At 41.4% G+C, this 12,272-nt stretch overlaps 1 protein-coding gene across 1 annotated transcript in view; it reads left to right on the forward strand.

Annotated features, from left to right (window-relative positions):
• CNTNAP5 (contactin associated protein-like 5) overlaps window positions 1-12,272 on the forward strand; it is a 921,850-nt gene that overhangs the window by 402,222 nt on the left and 507,356 nt on the right. Inside the window, exon 4 of the mRNA XM_014548314.1 lies at window positions 4,506-4,653. Coding sequence (XP_014403800.1) covers window positions 4,506-4,653 — 148 coding nt within the window. The remainder of the gene's footprint in view (window positions 1-4,505; window positions 4,654-12,272) is intronic.

The raw sequence follows: 12,272 nt of genomic DNA on the forward strand, positions 1-12,272 counted from the left end.
GCCCTGATTAGCCAATGGGAAGGGTAGCGGTCGTATGCTAATTACCATGTTTCTCTTTTATTAGATAGGATTATTGAGTAATAAGTAATATTCAAATATGCCAATATTCTGAGTTCAATTTACACTTTTTCAAAATCTCAGGCATAAACTGAGATTTTTAATTATATTCCTTTATTCCTATGTAAAACACACACACACACACACACACACACACACACACAAACCCACAAACATTTCTTCTAAGGACTGCTTTGGGTGTGTTCTATACATTTCTATACAGGGCTTTTATCACCATTTAATTCAAACTAGTTTTAAGTTTCCATTGTGATTTCTTCTAATTTAGAGGAGTGTTGGTTAACTTCCAAATATCTGAGGATGTTCTAAGTAATTTATTAGTATCAGTTCCTAAGGTAATTTAATTGTGGTGAGGTAACAAGCTGTCTGGTTTCACCAAGACTTTATCATGTGGAACACACTCTCTCTTAAAGATGTTCCCCGTGTACAAGGTGACTGTGTGGTTGTGCCCTCACATACTGCATGGACTTTCATTAGGCTAATTTCACTGACAGAGTGTTTGAAACTTCTATACCCTTGATATTTTTTTTCCATTTATTTAGTCAATTCTTGAAAATGTTTAAAGACAACTAAAACTGAGGATTTTTCTCCTTTTTGTTTCTGTCAGTTTTTGCTCATTGTGTTTTGAATCTCTAATGTACCTTCCTACACATTTAGTGTTTTATGTCTTCATGATAAATTAACACTTTATAATTTTTTAAAAATGTTTCTTGTCTCTTGCAATATTGCCTACTTTGTATGATATTAATAGAGGAATTTCAGGTTTATTATGCCTACTATTTTCACATAATATCATTTCCCATCTTTTTACTTTCAACCTGTCAATTTATTTATTATTAAAAAACTAGAGGCCCGGTGCATGAATTTGTGCATGAGTAGGGTCCGGCCAGCCTTCCCGGATGGGGGCCAATTGGGCCGGACCAGTGAGGGGGGGGGCGATGGGTGGCGATCAGGGGCAGGGCTAGCCAGGGAGGCCACAGGAGGTTGGTCAGCCGGCCCCAAACTCAACCGTGGTAGGGGGGCTGTTCGGGGGTGGGGCCGGCCTAGGGGAAGGGCTGCAGGTGGTTGGGGGCGCCGATCAGGGCCCTAAGCGGGCTGGTTGGCTGCCGCAGTGTACATAATAGTGACCGGTCATTCCGGTCATTCCGTCATTCCAGTCGCTTGGCTTTTATATATATAGATGAGTACCACATAAAAAGCTCACAGACAGGTCTTTTTAAAAAATCTAGACTTTTGCCATTTAACTGGAGTTATACTCAACTTTTTAATGCAATTATCAATAGGGTAAGTTTAAGTATACTATTGTAAAATTTATTATTATTTTTTCCTGTTATTTTTCCTTTTTTTCTCATTTGCTGCCTTATTTTGTATTAGACCAAGACTGTTGTTGCTCTCTGTTGTTGTTTTCCAGCATTTCATCTTTGCATATTTATTGCCTTTGTGGCTATACCTTTTATTTTATTTTTATGCATCTTGGACTTATTGTAGTTTACCTCAAATTGACATCATATTGTTTTATATATAATGCTAGGGCCTTTCAATAGTATAATTTTATTTATCCTAAATTTCATCCTTCATGTTTTTTTTGACAAATGTTTACTTCTACATATGTCATAAATACCATAATACATTATTTTTATTTCAACTATGCATTGACTTTTAAAATGTTTAAGAAAGGAAAGAAAACTAGTCTTTCATTTTTACCCACATATTTACCACGTTGAGTGCTTTTCATTCCTTTCTTTACACTGAAAGTTCTATCTGGCATCAATTTCTTCTGATTGTAGAACTTATTTGGCAATTCTTAATGGCAGGTTATAGGTAATAAACTATCTCAGCTTTTGCTTATAAAAAATACTGCTGTTGTGTTTTTTTAGATTTAAAGTTATTTTTGCTGGATATAGAATAATATGATGACAGTTTCCTACTTTAACAATTGTCAGTCTTCATTGTTTCTCAGCTCTCATTTGTGTTGTTAAATTACTGCGGCCATGCAGCTGGCTTTGGGTATGCGGTAGCTTTAAAGAACCCAACAGGGCCTTGGAATTCACAGGAGAGTGAGGAGATCTGTCCTTGTTTTTCATCCCCACCTACAGCTTCCTGCATTGCTATGTTGTGCTTGTCTTTGATCTTGTCAGAAGGTGAACTTGGTGAGAGTTTAGTCTCAGCTTCTTCTAGACTCTATCTGCCACCGCCTTTAATGTTTCTGAGCTGATTGTAGGCTGCTAGCTCCAGGAGAGCCCTGGGACCATCCATTACACACTTTGAGATCTCAAAAGTTTGGGTCTGCTTGGACATGAAACTGTGGAACTAAGAAACTGCAAATGATAAGGCCCTGGGTTAGTGGGGCTTTTTGAAACTGTGAAATTTATGATTAAAAGACTGAAAGACAGAGGATTAAGTTGATTGAACAATGTTACATAATCATCCAGGATATTGCCCCCTTAGATGTGAATTCAGGATCCTCTCATTGGAACACACAATGCATGAGCAGAGGGATCCTATAAAGGACTCCACGCTCACAAAATAAGTCTTTTGTCTGGAAATATGCAACCAGGACTTCAATATCAGTTTAAAATGCACTCAATCTACAAATTGTATAGAACCCAGAGAGGGCACCCCATCACCCTCAGTGTGAGATCCCATTGAAAGTTCAGTTGATAAAAGATGCTCCTGACCCAGGGACTTCACATGGCCCAGGGACTAGCACATGTGACTGAGGGAGTCCAGAGGAATGAGAGGCTCTCCTGCTAGATTGTAGCAAAATGTGAAATGTCTTCACTCTATCCAAAACAATGCAAAACCGCAGAACTATCATGCCCCCCCCACCAAAATAAAAAGCCTGTATATATCAAAGAAGTATGATTGCAAGTGAATTTTAAAAAGAACTATACAAGGAAGAGTCCTTCCTAAGTGAGCAAGGGATTGAGGGGATGTTATACCTGTGTCAGTTGCTAAAGTTAGGAGTGAGACATATGGAAGGACCAGCCTGCCAAATAAAGATATTCTTTTTTTTATAAAGAGAAATTGGGAAAAACTGAGAAATCTGTGGAGTGTGAGATTTGAATCTTGAGGAATTTCTCTCCACCAACTCATTCTTTTACACAAGGGTTTTGTTGCAGATACAGCTGGAAAATAGGAAGTGGCTTTTTCATAAGCCATTTTGTAATTTTAATGATTATATCAATTGTTTAATGTCAGAGTTATTAGCTAGTATGTGTTTTGTGTGCAGCACAAATGTCAGATTGTTCAAGGTGTCCTAGATCCACAAGTGTTTAAAGATACACCAGGTTGAGTTTTGAGTCTTTGAAAATGGATTTCACTAAATAGGTAAAGCATTTACTTGGTGTTCACTTTGGTCATTTGAGAAACCAATGGGTCTTTTACTTACTGGTTGGCTTGAAGGGCATTAGCCAGCAGGCTTTAGCTGTGAATACTTGAGTCAGGAAAGAAGGCAGATGATGACTGATAGGAAAGCAGCAAACAGTGTACTAGCTGGCACGTACAATTGGAATGATGGGTTCTGTGGGTGGATAGTGGTGATGGATGGCTGAACAACAATGTGAACGTACTAAATGCCACTGAAGTATAGACTTTAAAATGGTAAAATTTATGTTGTGTATATTTTACCCAAATGAGAAAATAAAAATTTCAACTCCAGAAATCACTTATTCAAATGAAAGCTGGGAGGTATAATTTTAGCTCCCATGTTTTATGTTCCTTTGCTTAAATTTCACAAGGAACTGGGGAAAGGAATTACATAAAAATTGGATCCTCATGTTTCCCCTCTAATAACAGTCACCCTGGAATCTTTGAAGAGTCTGGGGCTGTAGAAAACCCACAGGCTTAGGAATAGGAAAACATTGGCATTGGGTCTCAGGCCCACTACTAGTATTAACTAAATGGATAAATTGAAGACTTTTTTCTTCCCCCTTTTTTTTCTTTCTAGGCGTCAGTGTTTTGTTTTGTTTTTATCTGGAAAATGGTAATAATGGAAAGTGCTTAGCATAGTGACTGCCCTCAATTATTAGTAACAATTACTTCAAAAATGCCGTTCCTTCAAGAGGGCACTGCCGGTGGTTCCCCATTCCACAGTGATATGAGCATCGGGGATGTCAAAGCTTCATTGTGTTACCCACTTTCTAACGCTTCTAGGTGTCACATCGTAGGACTTGCTAGGATTGACTTATTGATAAAACCGAAGGGGGGATTAAAGAATAATGTACAGTGTTTCCAAAAACATATAACAACATATAACGCAGAGTTTTCAGCCCAGTCTGATTTCCTTTGAAATGCCTGCGGAATTGAGAATGTCCTTGGACAGGCCTGGTGGAGTAACAAGTGTGGGTCTGCACTGCTTTCCCTGGAGCTCTGGCGTGTGAAGGAGATGCCATGAGTGACAGCTCTCACTGGGCCTCTTCTCTCTGCAGACCTTTGCCGGGAACACGAATGCAGACGGCGTGATGCACCACAGGCTGCTGCACCCCGTGAGAGCCCGGTTTGTGCGCTTTGTGCCCCTGGAGTGGAACCCGAGTGGGAAGATTGGCATGCGGGTTGAGGTCTACGGATGCTCCTATAGTAAGTACCCACGTGGACCGTCAGCACTGGTGTCTTTGGGAGGGCACTATCCACACAGTGCCAGTTTATCTACATGGAGAATGGCAATCTCAACCGTTTTACATATTCTATGGGCTTTAATAGCCTATAAACATTTGAAAATGTGAAATTCAAGCCAGGGAAGAGAAAAAAACAAACAAACACTTCTTCTATTTAGAAATGAAGGAGCTTCGTTCAAGGTAACAGATGATGATAGCTTAACAACAAAAAAACAAAACAAAACAATACAAAAAAAAGGTCAAAATTAGCGGCTTTTGAAGTTTGAGTTGCCATTTTTCCTTGCAATAAGATAATAATGTAAGCTCAGTTCTTTCCTAGCCGCAGGTGAGTATGAGATAGTTCTCCCCTTTCTCAGAGCCAGGAGGAGAGAAAGAAAACTTCTCCTGTTCACTTCTCTAGAAGAGAAGGAGAAGGAACATTTCCACCCAGGGCACCCTGGGTTCTCTGTCCTGGAATTATGCTGCCATTATTTCCTCTGGGAATTGTTTGCACTGAACTTAAAATCAGAGCCTATCTTGTATATAGAGAAGATTGTAAACATGGGTAGGACAGATGACCACTCTAAAAGAAGGTCAAAATTATACAAGAAAGTTTTCCACCCCTATAATTCTCCTCCTTCAGGTTTTATATTTAAATCTAAAACTGTGTAAAAATAGATAGTTTTCCTGCCTTAGCAGTGACATATATGCTATGACTTCTAATAAATAAACACGTTTGATCACTATCACTTTAGTATAAATTAGTTCAATAGATTCCTGGTTTGGGTGACAAGAGAGCCTAATGGGTTGCATGTGTGTAGTCTTTCCCACTGTTTGACCAGTAAGCACCTGCAGAATCATAGGAGAGCTTCTTAAAAATGCACTTTCTTAGCCCTGTCCTGTTCACACTGGACTACAACTTCTGGGGGTAGGGATTCAGAAAGCTCAGTGTTCACAAGCTCCCCAGAGATGCTATGGACATAGAGTGTTACTGAAAATAAAGTCCTGCACAGAGGAAATTCACTTCTGAAATGACTGTCTTTATCTTGACCAAGCCCTTTCAGGAAGAATGTGTTTTACAACAGATGGGTCGACAAACCATTATGTCAAGGAGATGCTGCCATCCACAGCAGCCTTCACAGCACAAAGCACAGGACATCTATATACCAGGCCACCCATCCCAGCATCCTGGGCATCCAGATGATCTCATTGCCTCTTTTCTCTGTTTTAAAAATCAATCAATTAATTTTATTTAATTGTATTTAGCATATGATATTATATTAGTTATATTAGTTTCAGGTGTACAATATAGTGATTTTAATATAGTGATTTGATATTTTTACAACTTATATTGTGATTACCACACTAATTCTGGTATTCATCTGTTGCCAAGTACACCTAATACAATATTATTATCTTACATAATAAAAGCCTAATATGCTAAGTGTCTGATCATCTAATCGTCCATTCAACCAATCAAAGCGTAATATGCTAATGATATGCTAAGGCTGCTCAACCTCTTACTATGATGTGCACTTCCCACCAGGGGGCAGATGCTCCAACAGGTAGGTTAGCTTGCTGCTAGGGTCTGGCCTAACAGGACTAAGTGAGACAGGCTGGACATGCCCTGGACCCCTCCCACATCCCTCCCCAACCCCAATCATGCACCGGTGGGGTCCCTCAGCCCTGCCAGCACCCTCTCGTAACCCAGGACCCCTTGGGGGATGTAGGAGAGCCAGTTTTGGCCCGATCCCGCTCAATGCAGGAGTTGCACCCTGGTGGTCTGTGTGCTCCCACAGGGGGAATGCCGCTCAGCCAGAAGCTGTGCTCACAGCAGGCAAGTGCAGCACCAGTGGTGGGAGCCTCACCCACCTTCTCAGCAGTGCTAAGGATTTCTGACTGCTGGTTTAGGCCCACTGGTGTCAGCCGGACATCCCCTGAGGACTCACGGACTTCGAGAGGGTGCAGGCTGGGCTGAGGGACCTCCTGCTCTGAATGCATGAATTTCATGCACTGGGCCTCCAGTTGTCTATATTCCTCATCACCTTTTTCACCCAAAGCCCCATCCCTTTTGTCATGATCCCTTTGATCCTTCTTTCTATGAGTCTAATTTTGTCTTGTTTTATTTGTTTATATTCCATATATTAGTGAAACCTTATGGAATTTGTCTTTCTCTTTCTGACATATTTCACTTACCATAATACCCTCTAGGTCCATCCATGTTCTCATAAATTACTAGATTTTATTCTTTTTTTAATTGCTACATAATATTCCATTATAATTGTAAGGCCTGAAACCATAAAACTTCAAGAAGAACACATCACATAGATACTATTTGACATCAGTTGAGTAATATCTTTTTGGATATCTTCCCTTGAGCAAAGAAAGCTAAAGCAAAAATAAACAAATGGGACTTCATCAAACTAAATCACTCTGTAGAGCTAAGAAAACCATCAACAAAACAAAAAGACAACCTATTGAATGGGAGAATACATTTGCAAATTATATATCAGATAAGGGTTTGATATCCAAAATATATAAGGGATGCATACAACTCAATAACAAAAGATAAATAAACAGCCCAGCTGTCATGGCTCAGTGGTTGGTTGAGTGTGGACCTATGAATCTAGAGGTCACTGTTCGATTCCCAGTCAGGGTACATGCCCTGGTTTGTGGGCTTGATCCCCAGTGTGGGGGGTGGTGTACAGGAGGCAATTGATCAATGATTCTCTTTCATCATTGATGTTTCTATCTCTCTCTCCCTCTCCCTTCCACTCTGAAATCAATAAAAATATATTTTAAAAAATTAAACAATTCAATAAAACTTGGGCAGAGGACATGAAGAGACATTGTTCCAAAGAAGAGAAACAGATGGACAATAGCCATATGAAAAGATATTCAACATCAATAATCATTAGGTTAATGAAAATCAAAACCACAATGAGATACCACCTCATACCTGTTAGAATGGCTATAATCACTAAATCTACAACAACAACAAAAAATGTTGGCTAGGATGTGGAGATAAAGGAAACTTTTATGTGCTGTTGATGGGACTGCAAATTGGTGCAGATGCTATGGAAAACAGTAGGGAGATTCCTCAAAAATCTGAAAAGACTAGATCTACTATAAAACCAGCAATTCTACTTCTGAGTATTTATCTAAAGAAAATTAAAACAGGAATCCAAGAAGACATGTGCACCCCTATGTTCTTTGCAGCATTATTTACAATAGCCAAGATATCCTAGGTTTCCATTGTAGGATGAATGATAAATGGATAAAGAAGTTGTGGTATGTATGTTGTTACATCTTCTCTTGATGACAGTTGTTACTAAGAGGGTTAATTTTTAAGTATAACATGAACCTTTTATGCTGAACTACTTATCACTTCAACTATCTATTTTGGTTTAATAATCCCATTACATGTTAACAGGTCCTCATATTTTTGTATTCTCTCAGTCCAGTCAGTTGTCCTTGTTTTTTATGGTGGTGTTGTTGCTGCAAGGAAGACTCATACCATCAAGTTAAATAAAAGACTGCAAGTTTGAAGAAGACCTTTGAGAAGCATGCCTAGCTACCCCTGGTGTGGATCTCTTTGTTAATATGATGGCAACAAGGGATCCTCTCTTACGTAAAGTGCCTACAGTGATAAGCAAATTGTTGTACAATATCTGGAGGTTCATAGATCTGCTAAAGCCTGATTCTCAACCAAGCTAAGTGCTTTTGTCTTTGAAGTAGCTCAATACTATGTGGACTCCTCTCCAGGCATGCTCCATGTCTAGTAAGTACATCTAAGGGAATAAACTACCTCCAGGTAAATACCCTAGTGATGAGCAGTTAAGCACCTTCAAGGGCTGTTGGACACAGAATGTCCTCTGTGATGGTCCTCGAGCTGGTGCTCCATGGTCTTTGACCACTAGTCCTGTGCATTGATGCTTTTTCCTTCAGTAAAAAAGAGAACATCTCATAGTTTCTCTCCAAAACCAACATCTCAGCGTGTCCTCTGAATCAGAAACTCCCCTTCAACCTCACCCATCCCCTTTTTTACTGGGTTATTCCTATAAACATACAATTTTGCTGTCTAAGCTATCAACCAAAACAAGGACAACAAAGCCCGTTACCCTGTTTATCCGCTTACTCTCCTCCTCCTCTCCCCTCTTCCTCACAGAATAGCTTCTCTCCAAACCTTGTCTTTGTTAGGATTCCATCTGCTCACCTCCTTTCATACTGCAAGTGATTTCAGTGGGTCTTTAAACATGTGGTGGTCAGTTTAATGTGTCAATTTAGCAAAGCAATAGTCCCCCGTTATTCAACCAAACACAAATCTAGGTGTTACCTAGGTGTGGTTAATGTCTATAATCACAATCATTTGACCTTGAATAAAGGATATTAGGCTCCATATTCTGGGTAGGGCTGATTCAGTCACTGGGAAGGTTTTATGATCAGAGGGAGGTTTCCCTGAGGAAGAAGAAATTCCAGCTGTGGACTGCAGCTGCTGCTCCACCCGAGCCCAGCCTGCCCAGGACACAGCACTGATCCTGTTTCTTTTGACTGAGGCAAATGCACCATAGCAACTGCTTCAGTCAAGACTGCCAGTGACCTCCACACAGCCAACCCAATGGTCACCTCATTGTTCTCACTCTGCTCAACTCTCAGTTGTATTCGGTTCAATGAGCTATTTCTTCTTTCTAAAAGCCTGCTTCCCCTTCTCTCTGACTTGATACTTCTACTCAGTCACAGGCTGTCTCAGGACTTCCACTTTCCATCTACCACACCCCCAAACCTAGCTGAATTACAGTGTTTCCAACATTTACACACCCACCTCTGCAGCTCCTTGCCTGACTCTGGAATTATACATGCAGTATACTTCCTATGTCCACCTGGAAGTCTCATCTACAGTTAATGTAGCGGAAACAATTCTTGATTACCATTCTCTCAAGGTCCTGCTCATTCACATCCCCGCCCCCATCTCAGTAACGGGCTCCACCTGCTAAAGCAAAAACCCAGGAAGCAGCCTTGATTGTTATTTTCCCAAACCTTTACTCCTGTGAAATTTATCTACAGTTCACAGCAGCTCTACCAGTCCTTTCATCCACGTCATACCCTAAATCCATGCACATCTCCTGCCTTCCTGAGTAGAAGCCTCTGTCAGTACCACTTGGAGTTCCTAAACAGACCCATACCTGGAGTCCTGCTCCAGGACACAATCCCCCCAAACCCACTGTTTCCTGCAATAGCCAAAGTGACTTTTATAAATAAGAAAAAAAATCTCATCATTCCTGTACTCGCTTCACTTAAAAGTGAAAATCCTTACCAGCAAATAAAATTCCTCATTGAGTGTCTTTAACTTTCTTCTACTCCTCCCCATCCATACAGACTCTCCTGTTATTTCTTAAACACGCCAGGCTTTTTCTACCTCAGCGCCTTTGCACTTTCTATTCTTTAGCCACAGAATACTTCTCAGAATTTATATGTTTAGCTCTTTTGGTCTATGTTATTATCAATTATAATGTCACCTCTTCAGAGAAGTCCAGTCTTATTGCCCCTCTAAAGTCACCTACTTCCCGTGCACTCAGCATTAATCCATAGTTATATGTTGTGCTTTTATTTTATTCCTGGTGCCGCCAACAAATCAGAATAATGTTTGTCTGGGCTCAGTTGTTTGTCATTTACCCTCTCCAGTCCTGTGCCAGAATGCACACCCTGGGAGCAGGCACCTGGCCTAGTGCTAGCACCCAATAGGCACAAGTAGGAATTGGATAAATGTTTGTGAAATGGCTGGGCACACACATCAGTTAGTCTTGTTGTCCCAGCAAAGACAGCTGGGTTAACAGCAAGGACTTGCTGTGAATACACCCATTCTAAAGAACTACTTTTTACTATGCACTTATAAACATTTTTCTCAAAATTACATTTAAATATGTTGCTAAAGACTAGTAGAAATCTTATAGTTCTAGAATGTCTTAAGTCTTAAACGTTTGCCATTTTGGAAATTGCTGCCTACTCCTTCATTCATTCACTTCAACATGTAATTAGCACTTAAGATGTGCCAAGCATGACATAAAGCTTTAGAGATATAAATAATACATAAAACCTTTTCTCTGTACTTTCATAAGTCCGGAATTTTTCCTTTAAAGCATTGCTATGATTGCATTGAATTAATTGTGAGGTTGTTTTGTTGTCAACTTTCAGACCCAACCCAACTCTAAGCCTCCACAAGGCTGTGCCTGTCACGCAGCCCCAGGCTCAGAGCTGAGTAGACAGTATCTTTTCAGTAAGTGTTGGTGAATGATTGGCGTTGCTGACATTCAAAGATGGAATAACAGGTGTGTAAATAACAACCTGCAATAAGGGATTGTATGTGCCTGATAGCAATCTGCAAAGGAAGCAAAGTGGGGAAGCAAGCAGGTGTCCCTGCTGGAGTCAGAGTCAGGACATCGTGGCCTTTCCTCCTGAGTCTCAGAAGTTCAGTAGCCACATCCCCCAGACAGGGGCCCAGGCAGTAGGAGGGGCCAGCAGGAGGCGGGCAGGGGGAGCTTCAAGGTTGGTTATGCTTAGTGCACAGGAGACAGGCGATGAGGAAGTGGGAAGTGAAGACAGGTGCCTCTCTACGCCTGCGTTTCCCATACTGTCTGCACCTTCTTTCCTGTAGGTTAAAATAGAATCCATGTGGCCTGCAGGAGCACAGGCATTTATCATAGGAGATGGTCCTTCCCTGCAGATAATGTGAACCTTTTCAGTTCAAACAGCCTTCTCCTCATTGGAGCACTCAGAGCAGACTGGGACATGAGCACTTCGTGGGCTTTCCGTTGCCGACCAATAGGATTTGGCCCCAAATGAAGGCTTCTGTTTTGTTTGTCCTTCTTCTTCTCTCCCTAAACCTGGCTTAACCATTCTGTGCTGTAGATTTCTTTTGCAAGCACTGTCTCTGGACCCTGCATGTCCTCGTTCCCCCGGGCTCAGCATGCACAGCACTTGCAAGTTTGTCCCTCCTGACCCTCCCCCTGCTCTCCAGGAGCTGCTCAGATGGCCTCCCTGCTGCAGGACTGCTGAGGGGAGCACCAGCTCATCCCCTTGGGGACCCTCACAGCCCTGGGCAGAGCCCACACCCTTCGCAGACCTGGACTCCCCCTTTTACCTGCCACACCCCCATAGTCACCTTCCTCCAAGTGCACAGACTGTGAGATTCTCTCCTGACTCCCTGGGCTCCTAATTGCTGCCCCTGTTTTGTGAAATATCCTTATTCTCCTTCACCAGGATGCCTCCGGATGGCCATTCATTGCCCAGATCCAATATCACCACTTGTAAAGTTCCCAGACCTTGTCACGTGACCCCCTTCAGGTTTTAAGCTTGAATTCCACATCTTGCCTGGTTAGATTAAAGTTAGCTGGCCTTCCTGCCTGCTCCCAGCCTGTTCTGTAAGGCAGGGACCCCTCCTTCCTCTTTGCTCCCCGGGACCTAATTCAGTGTCTGAAAACTGCCATACGTTCCACGGAGATTTAATGTGTATTTAATTGTTTACCTGGAGGCCAGCCAGCCTTACTCATTTTTGGAACTTTTTATTGTATTTTTCAAATGTACAGTACTGTTTCTATCTTGTAT

This window comes from Myotis brandtii, unplaced genomic scaffold (assembly GCF_000412655.1).
Source record: "Myotis brandtii unplaced genomic scaffold, ASM41265v1 scaffold501, whole genome shotgun sequence".
NCBI classification, from domain to species: Eukaryota; Metazoa; Chordata; class Mammalia; order Chiroptera; family Vespertilionidae; genus Myotis; species Myotis brandtii.